This window comes from Caretta caretta, chromosome 11 (assembly GCF_965140235.1).
Source record: "Caretta caretta isolate rCarCar2 chromosome 11, rCarCar1.hap1, whole genome shotgun sequence".
In the NCBI taxonomy this organism is placed as follows: Eukaryota; Metazoa; Chordata; order Testudines; family Cheloniidae; genus Caretta; species Caretta caretta.
This window is the reverse complement of record NC_134216.1, coordinates 33,903-56,482: the sequence shown is the minus strand read 5'-3', so window position 1 is coordinate 56,482 and position 22,580 is coordinate 33,903. Positions and strand designations below refer to the sequence as shown.

At 47.2% G+C, this 22,580-nt stretch overlaps 1 protein-coding gene across 2 annotated transcripts in view; it reads left to right on the top strand.

Moving 5' to 3' along the window:
• The window catches only part of LOC125644827 (unconventional myosin-X), a 305,444-nt gene that overhangs the window by 267,361 nt on the left and 15,503 nt on the right, over window positions 1-22,580 (top strand). For both annotated transcript variants that reach the window (XM_075117658.1, XM_075117657.1), the window contains 6 exons: window positions 5,829-5,986; window positions 7,137-7,260; window positions 9,546-9,843; window positions 12,660-12,867; window positions 13,539-13,675; window positions 20,546-20,669. In XM_075117658.1, coding sequence (XP_074973759.1) covers window positions 5,829-5,986; window positions 7,137-7,260; window positions 9,546-9,843; window positions 12,660-12,867; window positions 13,539-13,675; window positions 20,546-20,669 — 1,049 coding nt within the window. The remainder of the gene's footprint in view (window positions 1-5,828; window positions 5,987-7,136; window positions 7,261-9,545; window positions 9,844-12,659; window positions 12,868-13,538; window positions 13,676-20,545; window positions 20,670-22,580) is intronic.

The window sequence follows — 22,580 nt, the reverse complement described above, 5'->3', positions numbered from 1 at the left end:
ATAGCATCTCCATCTAGTGCAACGGTTCTCAACTGTGGATCGGTGGCCCCCTGGGGGTCTGCAAGCCAGTTTCAGGGAGTCTATGATCCCTATCGCCCCATGGGCCAGAAGCCCCGAACCCATGGGCAGAGATGGGAGGAAGGCACAGGGGGGCATTGTCCCCCCAAACTGCAGTGCCTTGCCCCCAGGACTGCCACTCTTTGGTTAGGTCCACACATGCCCCCCCCCCACCCTTGGAAGAGCCATACAGTGCGGGGCGGCTGCTGCTCTGGCTGGTGCATGGAGCAGGCAGCTGCGTTGCTCCTCTGTCTCCTGCTGCTGCCTAGGGCTATGGCTGCTGGTCAGCTCCCTGCCCTGTTTTGGGATCTGGCTCTGGAGCCGGCAGAGACTTCAGGGAGCAGCTCCCGCAGGGGCCCTGCCATTCCTGACACATAGCCCCTAGCTACCCCTCTCCCAGCACACAGCCCCTAGCTATCCCCTGCCTGCACATAGCCCTGAGCCCCCCTCTCTGTACCCTGAGCTACTCCCCTGCCCACACAGCCCCTGGCTACCCCCTCCCTGCACCATGAGCTACCCCCCCTCCCAGCACACAGCCCCTGGCTACCCTCTCTCTGCACCCTGAGCTACCTCCTGCCCACACACAGCCCCTAGCTACCTCCTCCCTGCACTCTGAGCTATGCCCTGCCCACACACAGCCCCTAGCTATCCCTTCCCTGCATCCTGAGCTACCCGCTGCCTGCACACTGAGCTACACCCCTGCCCACAGGTTAGGGGGCTTATTCCTTCACCCACTTACTTCCCTGGTCCTTCTCGCATGAACAGAGAGCAACAATACCCAAAGTCCAAAGGTGCAAACTATTCGATGTTTATTGGGGTGAACTTCCAGCAAGCATGATTCCAGTTTCCTTCCTTAGTATCCTCCTTCCCAGCTCTGACACCACAGAGCCTTACACCTGTGTCCCTGTTCCCATTCCTGCCCTTAGCCAAACATGATTCCAACTTCCTTACTCCCATTCCCTGTTCCCATTTTCCCCTTTAGCAAAACGTGATTCCAATTTTCTTACCCCCATTCCCTGTTCCCATTTCCCTCCCCCACCCACCCTTCCACCCACACCCACTCACTTCCTCATTGACTACAGATTATATAGTAAAACTTGAGTTCTGCTTAGCTATACCTTAACCAATCATTTTCCTGAAATTTAACTAACCAATCCTAACATATTGTAACATGATTATGTAACCAATTATATCCCACTACCTTAATTAGTTTACACCCAGCAAAATTAATTATACAGCAGACAGGAACAATCACAGAACCAGAGAGATTATACAGACAAATAATAGCAAAGTGGGAACTATAATGACAAAACAATACAGAAGTGAGGATTTCACATCCCAGCTATTGATAAGTGAGTTCTTGCCAGACAGGATGCTATCAAACTAAGTTTCCTTTTACATTTTCTAGGCACTTCCCTTTCTCTGGAGGTGATAGGAATACAATCCTGTCCTGATAGTGCCTAACAGCCCAATAGCACCTTATTTCAATGTGACTAGTTTGGAATGTGAGGATGTGACTGTTCGCTTCCCAGCTTATGGCTGCCTCTGCTGCTTAGCCAAAGGCCTTAGCCTAAGAACAGGGCCTCAGACTGTCACAGTAAGAGAAGGCCCTTACACCAGCAGATAGTGATTTTGATTCTTTCTTTTATACCTCTATAATTAGCCAAGTGATAAGAATACACCTAAATTCTTAGAGTATAGGCCTTTACAGACAGGCCTGAATATCTATATCCTAACACCACACACAGCCCTAGCTTACCCACTGCCTGCACCCTGAGATACACCCCTGCCCACACACAACCCCTAGCTACCCTCTCCCTGCACCCTGAGCTACCCCCTGCCCGCACACAGTTCCTAGCTACTTCCTGCCTGCACCCTGAGCCACTCCCCTTCCCACACACAGCCCCGAGCTACACTCCTGCCCGCACTCTAAGCCACATCCCTGCCTGCACATAGCCTCTAGCTACCCGCTGCCTGAGCACTTTTCAAACTTTTGGGGCTGAGCCCACACCTTTGAGTTATAATTTTTGGTTGTGCCCCCTTCCTAACCCAGACAAGCGAGTGGCCTGCTAAGGTGAGTCAGGGTGCAGAGGTGACACTCCCTCCCCGGGTTCTGCCGTGCGGAGCTGGCCCGAGATGCACCGCGCGCCGCCCCGCCCCCCCCCCCCCCCACACACACACACACATAGAAGTCAAACTACGCCTATGCCTGTGGGCTCCAGTGCCTGGAGCCCCCAGGTGCCCCCCACCCCCGGGCCCTGGAGTTTTTATACATGTTGGGGGTTAGAAAGAAAAAGGTTGAAAACCCCGATCTAATGCATTTTCTCTAGCTGATGAGCAGAGATCCATCTTACAGACCTAAGCCGGTCCATCAGACCAGGACTTCTGCCGGGAAGGTTTAAAACCTCCCAGGGAGCCTGGTGGTATATTTACGGGGGGAAAGAACATGGGCACGCCTTCCCTGATCACTCCTGCCCCCTGTATGGACACTGCTTCCCCGCAACATCCCACAGCAGTGCTGACTCCTGTGCCAGTAGAGCCAACAGCAGCACTGTGCGGAGCCCTGAGTGCCCCAGTGCGCCAGTCCTCGGACACTCAAGGCAGGCCCACCAGAGGGAGCCCTTGGTGCACTGGTACCTCAGTATACACAGAGTTGGCACCTTGTAGTGCTGCTGCCTTCAATCCCTGGACCATGAGCCAGCAGCACTGAATAGAAACCAGTCCATATGAGCACCGAGATCTTAGAACATAAAAACTGGGCTCTGCCTCTCACTCCAGCCCCCATCTCTTTATCCCCCGGTCTTCTCAAAGGTCTGATTTCTCTCTTGTGGCCCTCTGCTATCCATTTCACCTCCCTGGCACTGCAGGGTCTCTGAGAGGAGTAGATCTTGTGAGTGAAGGAGGCAGGCTGGGCAGCTGTGGTATTTGGGATGCCATGGCGGAGAGATGATGGTCTAGGTGGCATGTGCCAGAGGGAGAACCCTATGCACCATTCTCTTAGTACTTGGTGCAAACTAGGCTCTGCACCAGAGCAGTTTTCTTGGCTTTTCCTTGTAGGGGTAAAATAGATTTTGATGGATAGAGGAATACTTCTTTTTATGTTTAAAAATAAATTTTAGAAAGTGGCCTCTATCTGTCCTTTGATGGGAATGAATCGGCATGTGAAACTTGGAGTTCTTCGAGTGCTTGCTCATGTCCATTCCACATTAGGTGTGTGTGCTGGCCACATGCACAGGTGCCAGAAGTTTTTCCCTCAGCAGTATCTGTAGGGGACCGGCTCTGGTGCCCCCTGGAGTGGTGCCCGCATGGTGCAACATAAGGGCCACTGCCAGCTCCCCCCACCCTCAGTTCCTTCTTGCCACCTGTGACGGTGCTGGGACATCTGCAGCTTCAGCTAGCGTTGTTTCGTTCTATGTTCTTGCGAACTTTGAAAACCTGTAATATAGTTGTATATCGTTAGTAGTTGCTTAGTTACCCTTAGTAGTAGTTCTCAACTCTTCATTAGTCCTGAACGGGACTCAGCCTGGGGACGGGGCATGCCCCAGGCTTTAAGCTCTGCAATTGCTGCAAACGGCCTATGCCCATCAGAGATCCACATACCAGCTGCCTGTGGTGCTTAGGAGAAGGGCACATAAGTGACAAGTGCCGTATCTGCAAGTCCTTTAAATCTAGGACCAAGAAGGAGCGCGATATTATGGAGTCAGCACTCACTCCAGCACCGGAGCAGCTGTCCAACTCCGCATCGAGAACTGTGACCTCCATGCGCAGTGCTCCGCTGATGCCATCCACGAGCCGTCACCGGTCCCTCTCCACGGCTCTGGTCAAGAAGCTGAAAAAGACTGTGAGGGGAAGATCTATCTCCTGTAAGGGAAAGGAAAGGGCTGGGGGTGAGCCACAACCCATGCCGGGCAGCTCAATGCCCCCGTTGGGAACTTGGGCCACAGCTCAGGTCGAGCAGTGCAGCCCATCCCATGTTTCGCCTGCGACTCTGGATAGCGGTGCAGGCCCTGGCAGAGCTTCAGGTGCCATTGATGCCTGAAGCCCTTCTAATAGCTCAGGAGATCCTGACACTCCCGGGGCTGCCCACACCGGCTGCAGTGGTACCCCAGTCTTGGGGAAAACCCGTGTTGGGACCTATGCATGTGTCCCTGCCTCAGCGGCACCGTTCCCCATCGAGGGGGATGTCCCTCCATCACATTGTACCTCACTGGAAGATTGGTGCAGACCCTCTGAGGCACGCGCCACCCAGCAAGAACTCCCAGACCGGCCCCGACTGTCTCCAAGGGCCTGGTACCGATCACAGGACCGATGGAGGATCAGAGATCGCAGATCACTGGGCCGTCATCGCCCATCTCCAAGTAGTAGGTCGCCCTGCTCAGGAAGATGCGACTGGCCCATATTAGCTCCCGGTTCCATTCAACGTCCTGGTACCATTCGTGTAGCGTGAGGCGTGGCTCGCCGGGTGTCTGACGCAAATCTGTGGAACGCCATCGGTCCCCAAGATCCCAACCAAGACACCCGTCTTGCTTGGACAGGTCTGCATCGGGACGCAGTGTTCAGCACTGGTTGGACAAGAGCCAACACGTTGCCCGATCCTGGTCGCCCAGTACCGACCACTCTGTTTATACCTCCAGCACGGAGCAAGGTTCCCTACATCATCAGCACCAAAGCCTGTTCCATGGCCCCAGGCGCAGTGGCCAGCACCATGGTACCTGTGGAATCCTTGGGGGTTCACCCAACCCTCCCAGGCTGCCAGGTTGGCTTCGGGAGCCTCAGAGAGGCTAGCAGCCTTGGTATCCTATCCATTCCATGACCCATCCTCCTTCCCCACTGTCAGAGTTTTCTGGCAAGAAGGAACTGAGGGTCGGGGGAGCCGGCAGCGCCCCTTATACGGCGCCATGCAGGTGCCACTCCAGGGGGTGCTGGAGCTGGTCCCCTACAGATACTGCTGAGGGAAAAACTTCCGGCACCGGTGCGTGTGGTGAGCCCACACAGCTAATATGGAACAGACATGAGCAAAGCATCTCGAAGAACACCAGTTATGGAAAAGGTAACTGTCTTTTTTTTTTTTTTTTTTTTTGGTGTGTGACTGGCTTTCCAGCCATAAGAGCGCCACACCATTACAGTCTCAGGAAGATTTCTAAAAGGTTTAAAATTCTAAAATGATTCCTCTGCAGAAGTTAGTAAATCTTTGACAAAAAAAAATAGAGAGATACAGTTGTCTGGGAAGAGCAAAGGTGCTTAAAAATTGGAGACTAAATTCAAACCTAAACATGTGAAACTGAGGGCTCTGAGTCCTTCTGAAACCTAAACACAGCCTTAACTGCAAGTGACTAGAAATCCTCATACTACTTAAATTGAGCTCCAATCAAAGTGATAGCTTATACTTGCAACCTTGTGTTGTCTTCCCCCACCTTTATGCCTTGTTAGAGCCAAAGGGTGAAGTGGGGTGGAGTCACCCTGCCATGAAACAATGTTTGTATTTTGAGGGAGGTGGGAACTGGAATGCCCCACCATCATCTGCAGCACACTGCGTTTGTGGGTCGGGAGGAATGGAGGTGGATCAAGACTTGGACTGGGACTCTCCCTTGAGAAGTGGCTTCCTAGGGAAAAGCTCTTGTCCACACAGTCCATTTTAACCAATTTCATCATGTCATTTGATAAGACTGTCACTGTTTCAGCAATGTATTTCCACAGCCACATGCTGCATGCATATGGAGTCAGAAAATTGCAGCCAAGTTCCACCTTCCTATATCTTTGTTTGCCCGTAGGCTACTGGAACATCATAGTCCATGGTCGAAAGCACTCATACAGACTCTACACCAAGCTACTGAACGAAGCCATGCGCTGGGCCTCTGCCATCCAAGGAGTCATTGACAGCAAGGTTCCCATAGAAACACCCACACAGCAGCTTATTCGTGACATCAGGGTAGGTAGCATTGAACACTGCAGTCAAAGTTCAGGAGAATATTCCAGATCTGCAGCCAGGGGTGCTGGAAGCAGCCATGCCCACCTACTTTTTAACATGGGTGTAGTTTGGGGGCCAAGGGGCTGTGTTGCCACCGCAGACTGGAAGCCTTGGGCAGGCATAGAGCAGTGCCGGCAGGGGCTGCACTTCGTGGTGGGAGGGCCTTAGCTCCCCCTCACCATGAGGCCTGGTCCCTCTCCGTAGCCCTGCCCCAGCTCCCCTCTTCCCCCTAAGGCCCCACCCCCTGGTCAAGCCAGAAGCCAGAGCTGGGCCACGGTAAAAGCTGCCCATCACTGTGGGGAGCCCCAATCACTCCAGCTGCCCTTGTGGGCCCCCCCCCACTTCTACCAAGGTTCTGGTGCTATTATCTGCAGCTGACCTTGTTCAGTCACTATCTTAGGTATGTTAGGAGAGAAGACTGGTGTCTTAAAAGGACTGAGGGAAAACATTTTTAATTATGTAGCTAAAATAATCAAATGTCATGCTTCAAGATATAAACTAATCTGCACGAGTTCAGGCTAATCCTATTGTGGGGTTTCGCCAGGCACACATTGGAGTCCATACTAGGTGTGTGTAAATCCCCCTTATGCACAAATCAGAAACTTCCACGTCAGCTGTCATGTGTGGATCCTGCAGACACCAACCTTGGGATTCCCATTCCCATTGGGCATGTGACTCCTGAGTGCACAAATGTCAGGGTCCCCAACCCAGGTATGTATGAATCCGCCATGGTCAAACATCAGGAGTCCCCACCCCAGACACATCCTGATTCCTCATGCACATGTGACAGAATCCACAGAACTGAATCACATGTGAACCCCTTGTGCAAATTAGGATTCATACTTCCTCTGACAAGTGTGACTTGCTCTCTTGGACACATACAAACCAGTATGTCCAGTTCCCCTCAGGCACTTGTGTGTCCTAGTCTCAGGCTGCGGGAGGTGGTTTCAATGCTTATACAAATATTTACAGTACAAGTTAACTGAGCTGTTACCTAGTTATTTGGGCCCCTGTGGAACTCTGATGGGAGAAGCTCATGTTTAAACCTGGCAATATGAAGAGTTCTGGGGAAAAACTGGGCAGGTTTGAGGAAATTTCTTCTGTCCTTCAGGAAAACAGTATGAACTTTGAAGTAGTGGAACAGACATATAGGAGGAACCCTATCTTGAGATACACCCAGCACCCTCTGCATTCCCCATTGCTGCCACTGCCTTATGGAGATGTCGGTATCAATAGTAAGTGCTTTTTCATTTGGCAGAGTCCCTTAAACCTCTTATCCCCCTGCGGTAGGGGAGAAGGTGCTATGCGAGTATTACCCCAAGTACTGAATGATGCAGACCCTGTGCACCCAGGGATAATCTGAACTCTCCAGCATGCTGATAGCATTCACAGGCTGCCAGCTCCCATGGTGCAAAATGAGATGGGGCCTGACCCTCTGTCCTCTTTGGGACCATTATGCACCCTTTGGTTGGCAGAGGGACCAGCTCCTTCTCTCCCCAGACTTTGCTTTGAAGCCTCCCCTCTCCTGTGCATAGCCCTGAGACAATCTGCCACAAATACTTTTCCTCTTTGAGGACAAGGTCTGGGATGACAGAGGAAATTGGCCCAACACAAACTGTGTTCAGTGCTGTGGCTACTCTGTGAACATGAACTTGACTCCAGTGTACAGGTGTAGAGTTTGCTACTCCTCTTCCTCCTGTTAAATGTACAACTCAAAGGGATTGCATCAGCTTAGCAAACATACTCTGACTGAACATTTCTTACCTACTTTTGCTACCAGAAATAATTAATAGCAGAGATTAGAGACACACCCCCAGTTGTTTTCTCATATTTCAGTGTGTTTGCTTTGTACATTGACAGCATTTTCTTAGTACAGTAAGGTTTCAGCCGTGTTAGTCTGTATTCGCAAAAAGAAAAGGAGTACTAGTGGCACCTTAGAGACTAACCAATGTATTTGAGCATAAGCTTTCGTGAGCTACAGCTCACTCACTGCATACGGCTAAATGCAGTGCCTTGCATAATGACAGGTTTCAGAGTAGCAGCCGTGTTAGTCTGTATTCGCAAAAAGAAAAGGAGTACTAATAGCACCTTAGAGATTAACCAATTTATTTGAGCATAAGCTTTCGTGAGCTACAGCTCACTGCATTCCATTGAATGCATCCGATAAAGTGAGCTGTAGCTCATGAAAGCTTATGCTCAAATAAATTGGTTAGTCTCTAAGGTGCCACTAGTCCTCCTTTTCTTTTTAGTACAGTTAGTATCCCTGTCTCCACTTAATGAGGGAGTGTATGTGCCCGACCCCTAGTTGGATCAGGAAGGGATTAAACGCCTTCACTGTGCTGAGAGCTGTGTCTTAAAGGTTGCTGGTGCTGCCAGACATAGGCAGAGGAGCTCACTGCTCTGGCTTGTTAGAATGCTAGGAGGTGGAGCTAGCAGCTGTGCCTCTTAATTGGGAAACCATAAGACTCAGAGGCTGGGGAGAGAGGTATCCTCTGATTTCTTCCAAACTAGGGGCTCATCTTCACGTGCAGCTTCTCCTGTCGGCATAGTTAATCCACTTCCCCAAAAGGAGGTAGCTATGTTGGCAGGAGAAGCTTTCCCACCAACATAGCACTGTCTACATGGGGGGTTAGTTTCTGTATAACTGTCGCTCAGTGTGTGGATTTTTCACATCCCTGAGCGACGTAGTTATATCAATATAGGTATGTGGTATAGACCTGGCCTGAGTACATGCCTAAACCAAGCCTGGGGAGGGAGAAAGAAAGGAACTGTGAAATTAATTGCTTGTCTCCTACTGAGGAGGACTACAATAATTCCCAGGATTTAGAAGCCCAGTACAAACTGTTTCTTTCGGATTTGGTTGGTTTGGACTATGCAGAAAGAAGCCACCTTAGGTTTGGATCCTTGGGTAATGGAAGCTGTCTTGTGACTTTTATTTTCCTCTGGGCAAGGCAACAGGAAGCTGTGATAGGAACGTTTTCCTTTTCTTTTAGGGACCAAACTTTAAGGGGATAATAAGCCCAAGCCAAGTTACAACCTTTATATCTGATCCATTGTTTCCCCTGTCATTTGTGTCGGTCCCTCACAAAAACAGGGGAGACTTAAACATTCTGAAAAGATGAAAACATGATTGCAAAAATTGGCAGGGCCTCAGGACACCAGGGCAGTGCCTCAAACTGCTTTGAATTCATTTTTTTGAAACTGACTAGATTTCAAATTGAGAATGTCCCTTTAAGGGTACTACTCTGTGTTTTTATGTATATCTAAAAATATGCATGATTTGCAATATGGACAAGTTTAATTTTTTAATTTACTGATTGGACAGTGGTGTATTTTTACATTTAAAGAAGGAGCTTTCCTGAGATCGGGAGATGATCAGTAATGCTCATTCTCATGTTGCCATTCTCCTGTTTCATGGAGTCAGTCACAGTCCACAGACTGGTATGCTGTGTGCTTGGTAAGCGGGGGTTCAGGGAAATGCTGAAATCCTGTCTGCCTTGTTTTTGTGATCCCACTACAGTGCAGCAAGAGAAGGGCTACTGCAGCCTGCAGGATGAAGCCATCAAGATCTTTAACTCCCTGCAGGAGATTGAGACAGTGTCTGATCCCATCCCCATTATCCAAGGCATTCTGCAGACCTGTCATGACCTAAAGCCCCTTCGTGATGAAGTGTATTGTCAACTAATCAAACAAACTAACCACAGCCCACAGCCCAACAGTTCTGGAAACCTTCACCACTGGCAGCTGATGTCCTGCATGAGCTGCACTTTCCTTCCTAGTAGAGGGATCCTCCGCTATCTCAAGTTCCACCTTAGAAGGTAAGAGCCACTTTGCAGATACTTGCCACTTCTTTCATTAGTTCCATCATCTTTGACTTGGAACCCTAGAAACCCTAGAAGCTAGCCTCTCCTTCCTCCATGGCCAGCCTCTGCTACCTCCTATATTCTAGTGTTCATCTGCTTCTCCCCCTTCACTGGTTCCTATGGTATTGCAGCCTTTATCCTGCACACCTAGATCCTGCTACCCGCTGTTTTACAGCACTCAACCTCCTTGCCCCCTGCTTGCCTTGTCACAATAGAAAACAGTATAATTAAGTTATGACTGTATTCAGCTTTAACTTTCTGTTTTCATTCATTAAAGTCACTGGAGCCAGGGGACTGGGTCTCCCACCCAGGTGGGTGCCCTTGTCACGCTGTCTGGAGTGGCTCATGCCAGCCAGTAACAAATGTGAACTCCTGAATCACTACAGCCATCTTACTTTGGAGTCCCAGACAGTCCCCTTAAACTCTCCAGTCTATCTTGCCATTGGTAAATGGTCACTTACAGCAAAAATTACACTGTATTTTAGTTGCTTCTAATCCCAAGAGACCAGTCACTTTCCCAGATCAATTGGTACCCTAGATCTTACATGAAGACAACGCCTGTAGCCAATCCCATAATACACTACCTAAAGGTTTATTAAGTAGGAAAAATAAATGAGTTATTTACAGGTTAAAGCAAGCAAACATATACACACAACTGAGTTACCATCTAAATCCTAAGAGTGACATATTTGTAGAGATCTGTCAGTTCAAAGTGTCTTTCAGGGTGGACCCAGGAGATAACCCCTTGGGATCTCTGGCTTCAGTTTGGTCTCTATAGCCCTGTGAGAGTTCAAACAGCAAAGAGATGAAAAATCTTCTCATCAACTATTTTTATTTCCCTCTTCTAGTATTCAGAGTGATGGGACAAGACCTTCTCTGTGGGTGGATGGGGCGATTAATAAAGCTTTTGTCTTATAATTGCCCACTTAAATTTTGATAACCCTCCTGGATGGGCAGGGGATGGGATGACAATTCCCGTACCTGGGTTCACAAATTCAGAGCAAACATTTTCAAAGTTATAAAGCAAAACTTACACATTTTCTTATAGCATGGAATACAGACATTATAAGTGAGATTAATGCAGGCAGCAATTTACAAGCATTCCATAGAGTCTAATCACTAAATAAATTCTTATAAAACTAATACCTATTTTGAGCAAACTAACATACAGTTGAACTGATCTGGTCTCCAGCTATGAGTATGTCAGTTCTTACCTAATGCCTGCAGTCGTGGCAAGAGCTGGCACCTGGCCTGTGTGACAAAGTTCTTCCTCTACCTTGGTGGGTCTTGCGCTTATTGGCGGATTTACTCGCCTCAGAGATTCATGTCAGCCCTCAGCTTGGCCGTATTTGTGAACCCACGGTCCAGGTCAACTCCTCCGGTATCAAGTAGGGAGTTGGGGGGATGGGGGGAACCCGGGCCCGCCCTCTACTCTGAGTTACAGCCCAGGGCCCTGTGGATTGCAGCTGTCTACAGTGGCTCCTGTAACAGCTGCATGACAGCTACAACTCCCTGGGCTACTTCTCCATGGCGTCCTCCCAACACCTTCTTTATTCTCACCACAAGACCTTCCTCCTGATGATTGATAATGCTTGTACTTCTCAGTCTTCCAGTAGTACGCCTTCTAACTCTCAGCTTTTTGCGCCTCTTGCTCCCAGCTCCTCACATGCACACCACAAACTGAAGTGAGCTCCTTTTTAAACCCAGGTGCCCTGATTAGCCTGCCTGTCTTAATTGATTCTGGCAGCTTCTTGATTGGCTGCAGATGTTCTAATCAACCTATCTGTCTTAATTGTTTCCAGAAAGTTCCTGATTGTTCTGGAACTTTCCCTGTTACCTTACCCAGGGAAAAGGGACCTACTTAACCTGGGGCTAATATATCTGCCTTCTATCACTCTCCTGTAGCCATCTGGCCTGACCCTGTCACACCTGCCAGCATCACAGCCCTAACCACTGGATTATTCTCTCTCTCTTTCTTGCTCTCTCTCTCTGTCCCCATGACTCTAAAAAATTATATACAGCTTCAACAGGAGAGATTGGGGGAGTCCCACATCAGAATATCCCCTAGCCCAGTGGTTAGAGCACTCTCCTGAAAGATAAGGGAGACCCCCTGTTCAAATCCTTTCTCCCCCTCAGGAAGAGGAGGAGAATAGAATCTGTCTCTCCCCATCCCAGGTTAAGTAAAAGCTGTAAGGGGAGTACCACATCCTACTCCTCTGGACATTTTATGTGGAGTAAGGCAACTACCTAAACTCATTCTCACAAGAAACAATGTAGGCACCTAAGCTGCCTAACTCCAGGGGAGGGGCTCCTGACTGTGGATCACAGAGGAAAGGGCCTTGCTTTGGTCTGTATTTAGGTGCCTAATTCACTGAGGGGGTGGGGATTAGGACACACCCCTCTCATAGGTATCTCCCATTGGCTAATGTAGGCAATGCCCTGCCTAGCATACTGGTTTTGTGGATCCCATTCTCAGGCACCTCTCTCTCCCCATTCATTGTATGGGGAGCGTAGGCGCCTAACTCAGGCTTGTGGATCCCATTGTTTTTCCATGAATTTTCTAGGCACTGAAAAGTTAGACATCGTGACGCTGAGCATTGCAAGGCCTAAGTCCTTTGGTGGATCTGGGCCTTTTTTCGTATGGCTGTACTTGGCAACACATTTCTATGGGATTCTGTGCTTATGGTACTCCATGCTATGTAGAACTCTACCTGCACTTGGACATGTTCTGTTCACCGTGTAACAGCTTTTCTGCTTTTCTTTACAATTAGAGTAAGAGACCTCTTCCCAGGCACGGAAATAGACAGGTATGCTCAGTTCATCAGTGATTCCCTGAAGAGAACCAAGACCAGGGAGTTTGTGCCCTCCCAGGAGGAAATACTGGCTCTCATCACTCGTGAAGAAATGACCACAACTGTGTACTGCCATGGCGGTGGCTCCTGTAAAATCACCATCAACTCCCACACCAGTGCAGGAGAGGTAATAGCATAGGTCGTATTAATGGGCACAGGGAGGTAATAGGAGGTGATGGTAGTGGGCACAGGGTTGTCTGAGATTTGTCTGGATAATAAGCTTTTTGAGGGGGAGTCCTTGCTGCCACTCAAAGCCAGTTCTCAACTGCTACGGTGATGAGCGACATAAAGAACCTACAGAGAGAGAACTGTTGTTTGAGTGTTCAGAAACACCGTCTGGAAGTTCCAAACCACTGAAACAAACTCCCAGGGAAAGTGGTGGATTCTCCATCTCTTAATGGCTTCAGATCCAGACTGGAGATCTCTCTGGAAGTTGTGCTTTAGTCAAACTCAAGTTATTGGGCTCAATACAGAGGTAACGGTGAAATTCTCAGGCCTGTGATATACAGGAGGTCAGACTAGATAATGTAATGGTTCCTTCGGGCTTTAAATCTATGAATCTATGAAAGGAAATAATTTAACAGAATCCTGCTTGCCACCTCTGAGATGAGACCTTTGGGCTCTTACTCGGTGAAGCAACCCTGACATTCTCCTGCACGTGGTCAGATGGATTTGGAGCTCTAATGGGAGGAAGTGCCTTTGGGGCTCCCTCTTCCTATTTTAAAGGCTGACTCCTGTGTGAGTGGTAATACCCAACATTGTACAGTACCCAAGGTGTCTGATCTCTCTCCCCTGCAGGTGGTTGAGAAGCTGATCCGAGGGCTCGCCATGGAGGACAGTCGTAATATGTTTGCCCTTTTTGAACGCAATCAACATGTGGACAGGGCTATTGAGAGTCGTGTAATTGTTGCTGACATCCTTGCCAAGTTTGAGAGGTAAGAGAACATTTCAGAGGATCCTCATACTGATGACTCTTGACTGAATGGGTATAACATTAGCTCTGAAATTCCCTGGTTAAGTGAGTGACCCGCATGCTGCTTGATAGCATGTTTATGTACCATGAGCTCAGGGCAAACACCCTGTCAGCTCCTTCAACCACTAGGCCCCCATAAGTTCTAGCCCTTGGTAGGTTACATGTAATAAATCATGCACACATTTGTTGTAGTGATAAAAAATAATTCATTAGATTCCAAGGCCAGAATAGATCACTGTGATCATCTAGTCTGACCTCCTCTATAGCGGAGGCCAGAGACCTTCCCAAAAATAATTCCTAGAGCAGATCTTTTAGAAAAACATCCTATCTTGATTTTAAAATTGTCTGTTTGTTAAACTCAATAGATTGAGCTTCTTGTGTCTGTCAGTATAAAGCATGTTTTCTAATTCTTTAATCATTCTTGGGACTCTTCTCTGAACTCATTTCGAATTTATCAACATCCTTCTTGAATTGTGGGCACCAGAACTGGACACAGTATTCCAGCAGCAGTCTCACCAGTGCCAAATAATGAGGTAAAATAACCTCTCTGCTCCTACTCAAGATTCCCCTGTTTATGCATATAAGGATCATGTTAGCTCTTTTGGCCACAGCATCGCAGTGGTAGTTCCTGTTCAACTTGATTATCCACCACAATCCCCAAATCTTTTTTCAGAGTCCTTGCTTCCCAGGATAGAGCCCCCAATCCTGTAAGTATGGCCTACAGTCTTTGTTCCTAGATGCATACAGTAACATTTAGCCCTATTAAAATGCATATTATTTGGTTGTGCCCAGCTTACCAAGTGATCCAGATTGCTCTGTATCAGTGACCTGTCTCTTCACTATTTAGCACTCCCTCTATTTTTGTTTGTCTGCAAACTTTATCAGTGATGATTTTATGTGTTCTTCCAGGTCATTGATAAAAAATGTTAAATAGCGTAGGGCCAAGAACTGATCCCTGCGGCACCGCACTAGAAACACACCCATTCAATTATAATTCCCCATTTACAATGACATTTTGAGACCTTATCAGTTAACTAGCATTTAATCCATTGATGTGTGCCATGTTAATTTTATATCTTTCTAGTTTTTTAATCAAAATGTTATGTGGTACCAAGTCAAATGCCTTACAAAAGTTTAAGTATATTACATCAACATTGTTACCATTATCATCCAAACTTGTAATCTCATCAAAAAAAAGATATCTGGTTAGTTTGACAGGACCACTTTTTCATAAAATCATGTTGATTGGGATAAATAACATTGCCCTCCCTTAATTCTTTATTAATCAAGTCCCATAGCAGCTACTCTATGCTCTTGCCTGGCATCAGTGTCAAACTGACAGGCTATAATTACCCAGGTCATCCTGTTTACTCTCTTTTAATAGTGACACAACATTAGCTTTCTTGTGGTCTTCTAGAACTCTCCAGTGTTCCGTGACTTACTGAAAATCAACATTAATGGTCCAGCAACTCCTTTGCCAGCTCTTTTAAAACTCTTGGATGCAAGTTATCTGGACCTCCTGATTTATAAATGTCTAACTTTAGTAGCTGGTGTTTAACATCCTCCTGAGTTACAGTTGGGGCGGAAAGAGTGTTATCACATGTGCCGACATCATCCGATTTTTTCCTAAATACAGAACAGAAATATTTATTGAACACTTTTACCTTTTCTGTATTATTATTATTATTATTGATAATTCTACCATTTCCATCTAGTAATGAATCAATAACATTGTTATGATTCTTTTTGTTCCTAATATATTTTAAAAACTCCTTGTCATAGAATCATAGGAAGAGACCTTGAGAGGTCATGTAGTCCAGTCCCCTGCACTCATGGCAGGACTACGTATTATCTAGACCATTCCTGACAGGTTTGTCTTACCTGCTTTTAAAAATCTCCAATGATGGAGATTCCACAACCTCCCTAGGTAATTTATTTCCGTGCTTAACCACCCTGACAGGAGGTTTTTCCTAATGTCCATCCTAAACCTCCCTTGCTGCAATTTAAGCCCACTGCTTCTTGTCCTATCCTCAGAGGTTAAGAAAAACAATTTTTCTCCTTCCTCCTTTTAACAACCTTTTGCATACTTGAAAACTGTTATCGTGTCCCCCCTCAGTCTTCTCTTTTCCAGACTAAACAAACCCAATTTTTTCAATCTTCCCTCATAGGTTATGTTTTCTAACCTGTAATCATTTTTGTCGCTCTTCTCTGGAGTCTCCAATTTATCCACATCCTACCTGAAATGTGCGGTCCAGAACTGGACACAATACTCCAGTTGAAGCCTAATCAGCGCAGAGTAGAGTGGAAGAATTACTTTTTGTGTCTTGCTTACAACACTCCTGCTAATACATCCCACAATGATCTTCGCTTTTTTTGCAACAGCATTACACTGTTGACTCATACTTAGCTTGTGGTCCACTATGACCCCCAGATCCCTTTCCGCAGTACTCCTTCCTAGGCAGTCATTTCCCATTTTGTATGTGTGCAACTGATCGTTCCTTCCTAAGTGGAGAACTTTGCAGTTGTCCATATTGAATTTCATCCTATTTACTTCAGACCATTTCTTCAGTTTGTCCAGATCATTTTGAATTTTGGCCACTGTAGACAGGATACTGTGCTGGATGGACATTTGGTCTGACCCAGTATGGCCATTCTTATGTTCTTATGAGTTTTAATCCTATCCTCCAAAGCACTTGCAACTCCATCCAGCTTGGTATCGTCTGCAAACTTTATAAGTGAACGCTGCATGCTATTATCTAAATCATTGATGAAAATATTGAACAGAACCAGACCCAGAACTGAACCCTGCGGGACCCCACTCATTATGTCCTTCCAGCATGACTGTGAACCACTGGTAACTAATCTCTGGGAACGGTTTTCCAACCAGTTTTGCACCCACCTTATAGTAGCTCTATTTGTCCTTACCTCTGCTGACCAGTCCCTTTGCTTCCCTTATCAATTTTTTACAATTCTGCAATTATGATTAATATTCATTACTGTCAACTTCCTCTTTCTTCCATTTGTTATATATTACTTTTATTTTTATATAGCTGCCTTCACTTCCCCTCTAAAGCAGGCCAGTTTTTTAACCATTATGGCCTTTTCCCTTGATTGTGGGCATCTAGTAAAATGTTCTTAAACAATTCCCAATTATCATTTATATTTTTCTGATTAAATTCTTCCTCCCAGCTGATCTGGCTCAGAATTGTTTTTAGCTTTGTGAAATTGGCCCTTTTAAAGCACCAAGTATGTATAAAATATTAGTGGTCTGGACTTTATTGTGTTTGTACGTTATAAATATGATCGAGTCATGATCAGTGGTACCTAAGCTACCATTTATTTTTCATTTGGTTATCAGTTCCTGTTTATCTGTCACAACAAGGTCTAGTACAAAATCCCCCATGTTGAATGCAACACTTTTTGAGTTAGAAATTGTTGTATATGATATTTAGAAATTTCAAGGATATGCATGAGGACTCTGGCATATGTCATTCAAATTGAAGTACCTCATGATCATGCAATTTCACTACACATTATAAATAGGTGTGTAAGGAGTCAGTCGTCCTGTTCCCTAGTGTGATTTGGTGGTCTGCAGCAGACACCAACCAATACCCAATCTTGTGCTTTGTCTACTAGGACGTTAATCCATAAGCATTCAAGATAATTTTCTTCTGAGTTATCAATGATTCAGAAATAAGTAATGCCATTTTGGACGTAGAGTGCCACTCCCCTGCCTCTTTTGCACACTTGGTCCTTCCTAAATAGTTTATAACCATTGGTTTTAACACTCCAATCCCACCTGGTTTCAGTAATTCCTTATTAGGTTAGGACTCTCAGAAAAAAGTCTTAATGGTTAGTAATAGAAAGTGCGGAGTAATCCCTAACCAAATCATAGAATATCAGGGTTGGAAGGGACCTCAGGAGGTCATCTAGTCCAACCCCCTGCTCAAAGCAGGACCAATCCCCAACTAAATCATCCCAGCCAGGGCTCTGTCAAGCCTGACCTTAAAAAATTCTAAGGAAGGAGATTCCACCACCTCCCTAGGTAACGCATTCCAGTGCTTCACCACCCTCCTAGAGAAAAAGTTTTCCTAATATCCAACCTAAACCTCGCCCACTGCAACTCGAGACCATTACTCCTTGTTCTGTCATCTGGTACCACTGAGAACAGTCTAGATCCATCCTCTTTGGAACCCCCTTTCAGGTAGTTGAAAGCAGCTATCAAATCCCCCCTCATTCTTCTCTTCCACGGACTAAATAATCCCAGTCCCCTCAGCCTCGGGTCATAAATCACGTGCTCCAGCCCACTAATAATTTTTGTTGCCCTCCGCTGGACGTTTTCCAATTTTTCCACATTCTTCTTGTAGTGTGGGGCCCAAAACTGGACACGGTACTCCAGATGAGGCCTCACCCCAATAGAGGGGAATGATCACGTCCCTCAGTCTGCTGGCAATGTCCCTACTTATACATCCCAAAATGCCATTGGGCCTTCTTGGCAACGAGGGCACACTGTTGACTCCTATCCAGCTTCTCGTCCACTGTAACCCCTTGGTCCTTTTCTGCAGAACTACTGCCTAGCCATTCGGTCCCTAGTCTGTAGCAGTGCATGGGATTCTTCCGTCCTAAGTGCAGGACTCCGCACTTGTCCTTGTTGAACCTCATCAGATTTCTTTTGGCCCAATCCTCTAATTTGTCTAGGGCTCTTTGTATCCTATCCCTACCCTCCAGCGTATCTACCACTCATCCCATTTTAGTGTCATCTGCAAACTTGCTGAGGGTGCAATCCACATCATCCTCCAGATCATTAATGAAGATATTGAACAAAACCGGCCCCAGGATCGAACCTTGTGGCACTCCGCTTGATACCGGCTCCCAACTAGACATGGAGCCATTGATCATTGTCTGTTGAGCCTGAAGATCTAGCCAGCTTTCTATCCACCTTATAGTCCATTCATCCATCCCATATTTCTTTAACTTGCTGGCAAGAATACTGTGGGAAACCGTATCAAAAGCTTTGCTAAAGTCAAGGAACAACACATCCACTGGAGTACATCTCAGTACGCTGCAAACCCAAGGGACGTGGTCTCCGGAGGAGATGGCTTTACATATAAATGCCAGGGAGCTCAGGGCCATCTGCCTATCCTGCCAGGTCTTCCTGCCACAGTTGTCCAGTCAAGTAGTGCAGGTGTTGATGGACAACATGGCCTTGATGTTCTGTGTCAACAGGCAGGGGGGTGATCGCTCATCGTCTCCCTCCTGTCAGGAAGCATTTCACCTGTTGGACTTTTGCGTCCACCACACAATTCACCTGGAGACTTTGCATCTCCCAGGCATCCGGAAAACGCTGGCAGATCATCTCAACTTTTTCTCTCACCACGAGTAGTCACTCCACCCAGAGGTCACCCGGATGGTCTTCCAGAAGTGGACCTGTTCACCACCAGACAGAATAGGAAGTGTCATCAGTTCTGCTCTCTCCAAGGCCTTGAAAGGGGCACCGTCTCTGATGCCTTTCTCCTGTCATGGACGGGGGACTTGATGTATGTGTTCCTGCAGATCACCAGGGTCCTGTCAAAAATCAACAGGGACAAAGTGTGAGTCATTATGACTGCCCTGGCGTGGCCTCGCAAGCACTGGTTCGACACACTTATGGACCTGGCCATGGCTGCACCGTGGCCACTGCCGAGCCGCCCGGACCTGCTCTCACAGGACAGCGGTCAGCTCCTGCACCCAAACCTTCTCTCTTTTTGCCTCTCAGCTTGGCTGCTGTCTGGCTGAACCCAGAGGAACAGGCCTGCTCTAGCCAGGTACGGCAAATACCACACAATCATATTATAAGGATGAACATGGTGGTGTAGGGTGTTCCCACGAGGTACAGAACGTCACAGACTCCCAGAGGGAGGTGTTTCTGCATGCTAGCTTTTTCTTTTATCTATAAGAAGTGGATGACAGGATTACTGGGACAGGTTAACTTTTGTGTGTAATGTGGGTGGATAATATTGGTCAAGCTCGCTGAACCTGAAAAGTGATACTGTACATAAGTACTAAGCATTACTATGATCCCTGCTAATCAGGTATTTGTAGTTATAAATGGCTATTTAGACACCTACCTGACCATTTGCACAAGAGGTGCCTGTGGTAATTGCACCCAAAAGCAGCATGTGCAAGCGCACTTCCCCTTAAACTATTATTTGATAGAATGGTTGTTGGCTTCAACCTGGTATAGGTCAGTAGTGATTTAGGGTGCTCAGTCCAGTGTATGATGGACGAATGTCCACATCACAACCAGAATTAATAATTGTTCCCTTGTTATCCATCACAAAAGAGAGGTTAAAGACTTGAGTGGACACTTACCCCTCGTGGTAGTCCCTCCAAGACAGGAGTAAGGCATACAAGCAGAGGGTGATATGGAGGAAGATGACATAACCATTGTCTGTTTTATACCTGTTTTGCAGATACAGATAAGATTTTGTTCACCAGGGCTATCAAACAAGCACCTTTCGCTAGCACAAAATTATCTTAAAAGAAATAAAAAACTTAAAAATTAAGAATATTCTGTGACATGGCATGGCTCCACCTTGTTTCTTTACCTGGAATCGTCATTCTAAGAACATGATTAAGTTCTAATGCACTTTATATCCTCACAGGTTTCTGAGTCAATATCCCACATGAGGAGGCAGCTACAGGAAGGTCCATTACACTCATGGACTGTCCTGGTAAATCAAGAAGTTGTTTGTTCTCTCCTGGCAATAGCCTTGCATTATACAGTGGGATTGAGGATGACTCATTATCAAGATGCTCTGCAGTTTCTTCCCTTCTCTCATCTGCTTTACAGATTGGCTGGCTCCGAGGAAGAGGAGGAGGAAGGACAGTGGCAGCTGTATTTTAAACTCTATTGCTTCTTGGATATTGAGAATGTTCCCAGAGAGGGGGTGGAATTTGCCTTCATGTTTGAGCAGGTAAGATGTGTGAGGGGGAGGGGATTTCTAAGGATGCATGGTCAGGCAGCTATAAGTAGAGAAGAGGGGAGTTTACATTCATGTCAAGTGTGGGCAAGGCTGGGGAGAGGAGAGTTCATGCCTTTCTGGCAAGCAATTGGGTCACATTGTTGGGAGAAGAGGAAGTTTCCTTTCATGATTGTGTAGCTAGGGATAGAAGGTAGGAAGGGAGCCTGCTGCCTTAGTTCATTGGCTGGGCTGCACTGAATAGAGGTACAGATCAGCTTTTCTGGAACAGAGCAGTAGTACTAGGAAGTAAAGAGGAGAAAAGAGGTAGGAAGAAAAGAAAGGAGAATGATGCCACCAATTCCTGTCCTTAGTCAGATTCTTGTCTTGTAAGTCAAACTTCTCTCTCTAGCAAAATAATGAAATAAAGTCGATGAGGACAACAGAACTGCAAGCCAAAAGCACAACTGGGGATTGCAAAAATTAAATGTGGCTGGACAAATGTAATTGCTTTTTTTATAAAAATATAATAAAAAAGTGAATAGACAAAGGCATACACTACTAAATCATGGGCTAGATTTTGTTACTTGTGGATACTGAGCCAGTCAGGGGATGATCTCCACAGCGTAGGGGATCACACCAACTGATCCTCCAAGGGCCATATGTACCATGACCTTTTATCACTAATTATTATTATCATTAATAAAATGCACAGCAGTTTGTATAAACCGGGGGTCTCAAACTCAGTTTACCTTAGGGCCAGTGCCAGTCCTCAAATCCTCCCAGAGGGCCAATAATGTCACTCATGCAGCCCAGAACCCCCCCCCCCAAAACTCCGCCCCCCACCTGCCTAAGGCTCTTGGGGGGAGTTTGTGTGAGGGATGTGGTCTGAGATAGGAGATTGGGGTGCAGGGTGCAGGCTCTGGGAGGGAGTTTGGGTGCAGAAAGGGTGAGAGGTTGGGCTCTGGGAGGGAGTTTGGGTGGGGGATGTGGTCTGAGGTAGGGGATTGGGGTGCAGGGTGCAGGCTCTGGGAGGGAATTTGGGTGCAGAAAGGGTGAGAGGTTGGGCTCTGGGAGGGAGTTTGGGTGGGGGAGAGGGTCTGGGGTGCAGACTCTGGAATGGAGTTTGGGTGCTGGGTGCAGGCTCTGGGCTGGGGCACGGGGTGGAAGTGTAGGCTCTGGGAGGGAGTTTGAGGGTGGGAGGGGGTGTGTGGGAAGAGGGAGGGGTGCAGGCTCTGGGAGTGGGGCGCGGCGCTTACCTGGGGCTCCAAGGTAGGGCAGCCTCTGTGCGCTGCTGCCCATTGGCTGCAGGGGCACTCGGGGCGGGGGCCGGCAGCCATGTGGAACGAGCGTACAGGAAGCCACTCAACTCCGCTGCGCTGCCAGTGAGCGGGGCCCCTAGCTATTTTAAATCGCCTAGGGGAGGGAGCGCCCAGGGGCGGCAGGTACGGCCATGGGAGGGACCCGGCCCCAAAATTGCTGGTGCCCCGTGGGCCACATTGGGGAGGTTCTCTGGCTGCAGATGTCCAGCAGACTGGAGACCCCTGGTATAAACCTTACCAAAACAAATCATTTCAATTCCTAGGTAGTGGATGACCGAAAGAAAACACATGACTGACGTTAGTCACATACAATGCACTTTAGGAAGGTGGTCAGATACTATGGTGATTAGGATAGTACACAAAATGGAATAGAATAAGGTAGTGTGAGTTGCTATAATGGCTCCCAAGTCACCTCTCCCTGTCACCAGCACGTGGAAAATGAAGTATAGTTTTTCAACTGCCATAATGGGCTGTTGAAAGCTGGTGCAGAGTAGGGCATTCTTCAGGCTGCTCTAGGTTACACCAGGGACATGCACAGTGTGAAGCAGCCCCACTGATCGGGGGTACAAAGACAGCCTTTATATGCACACCCTTATCTTGAGCT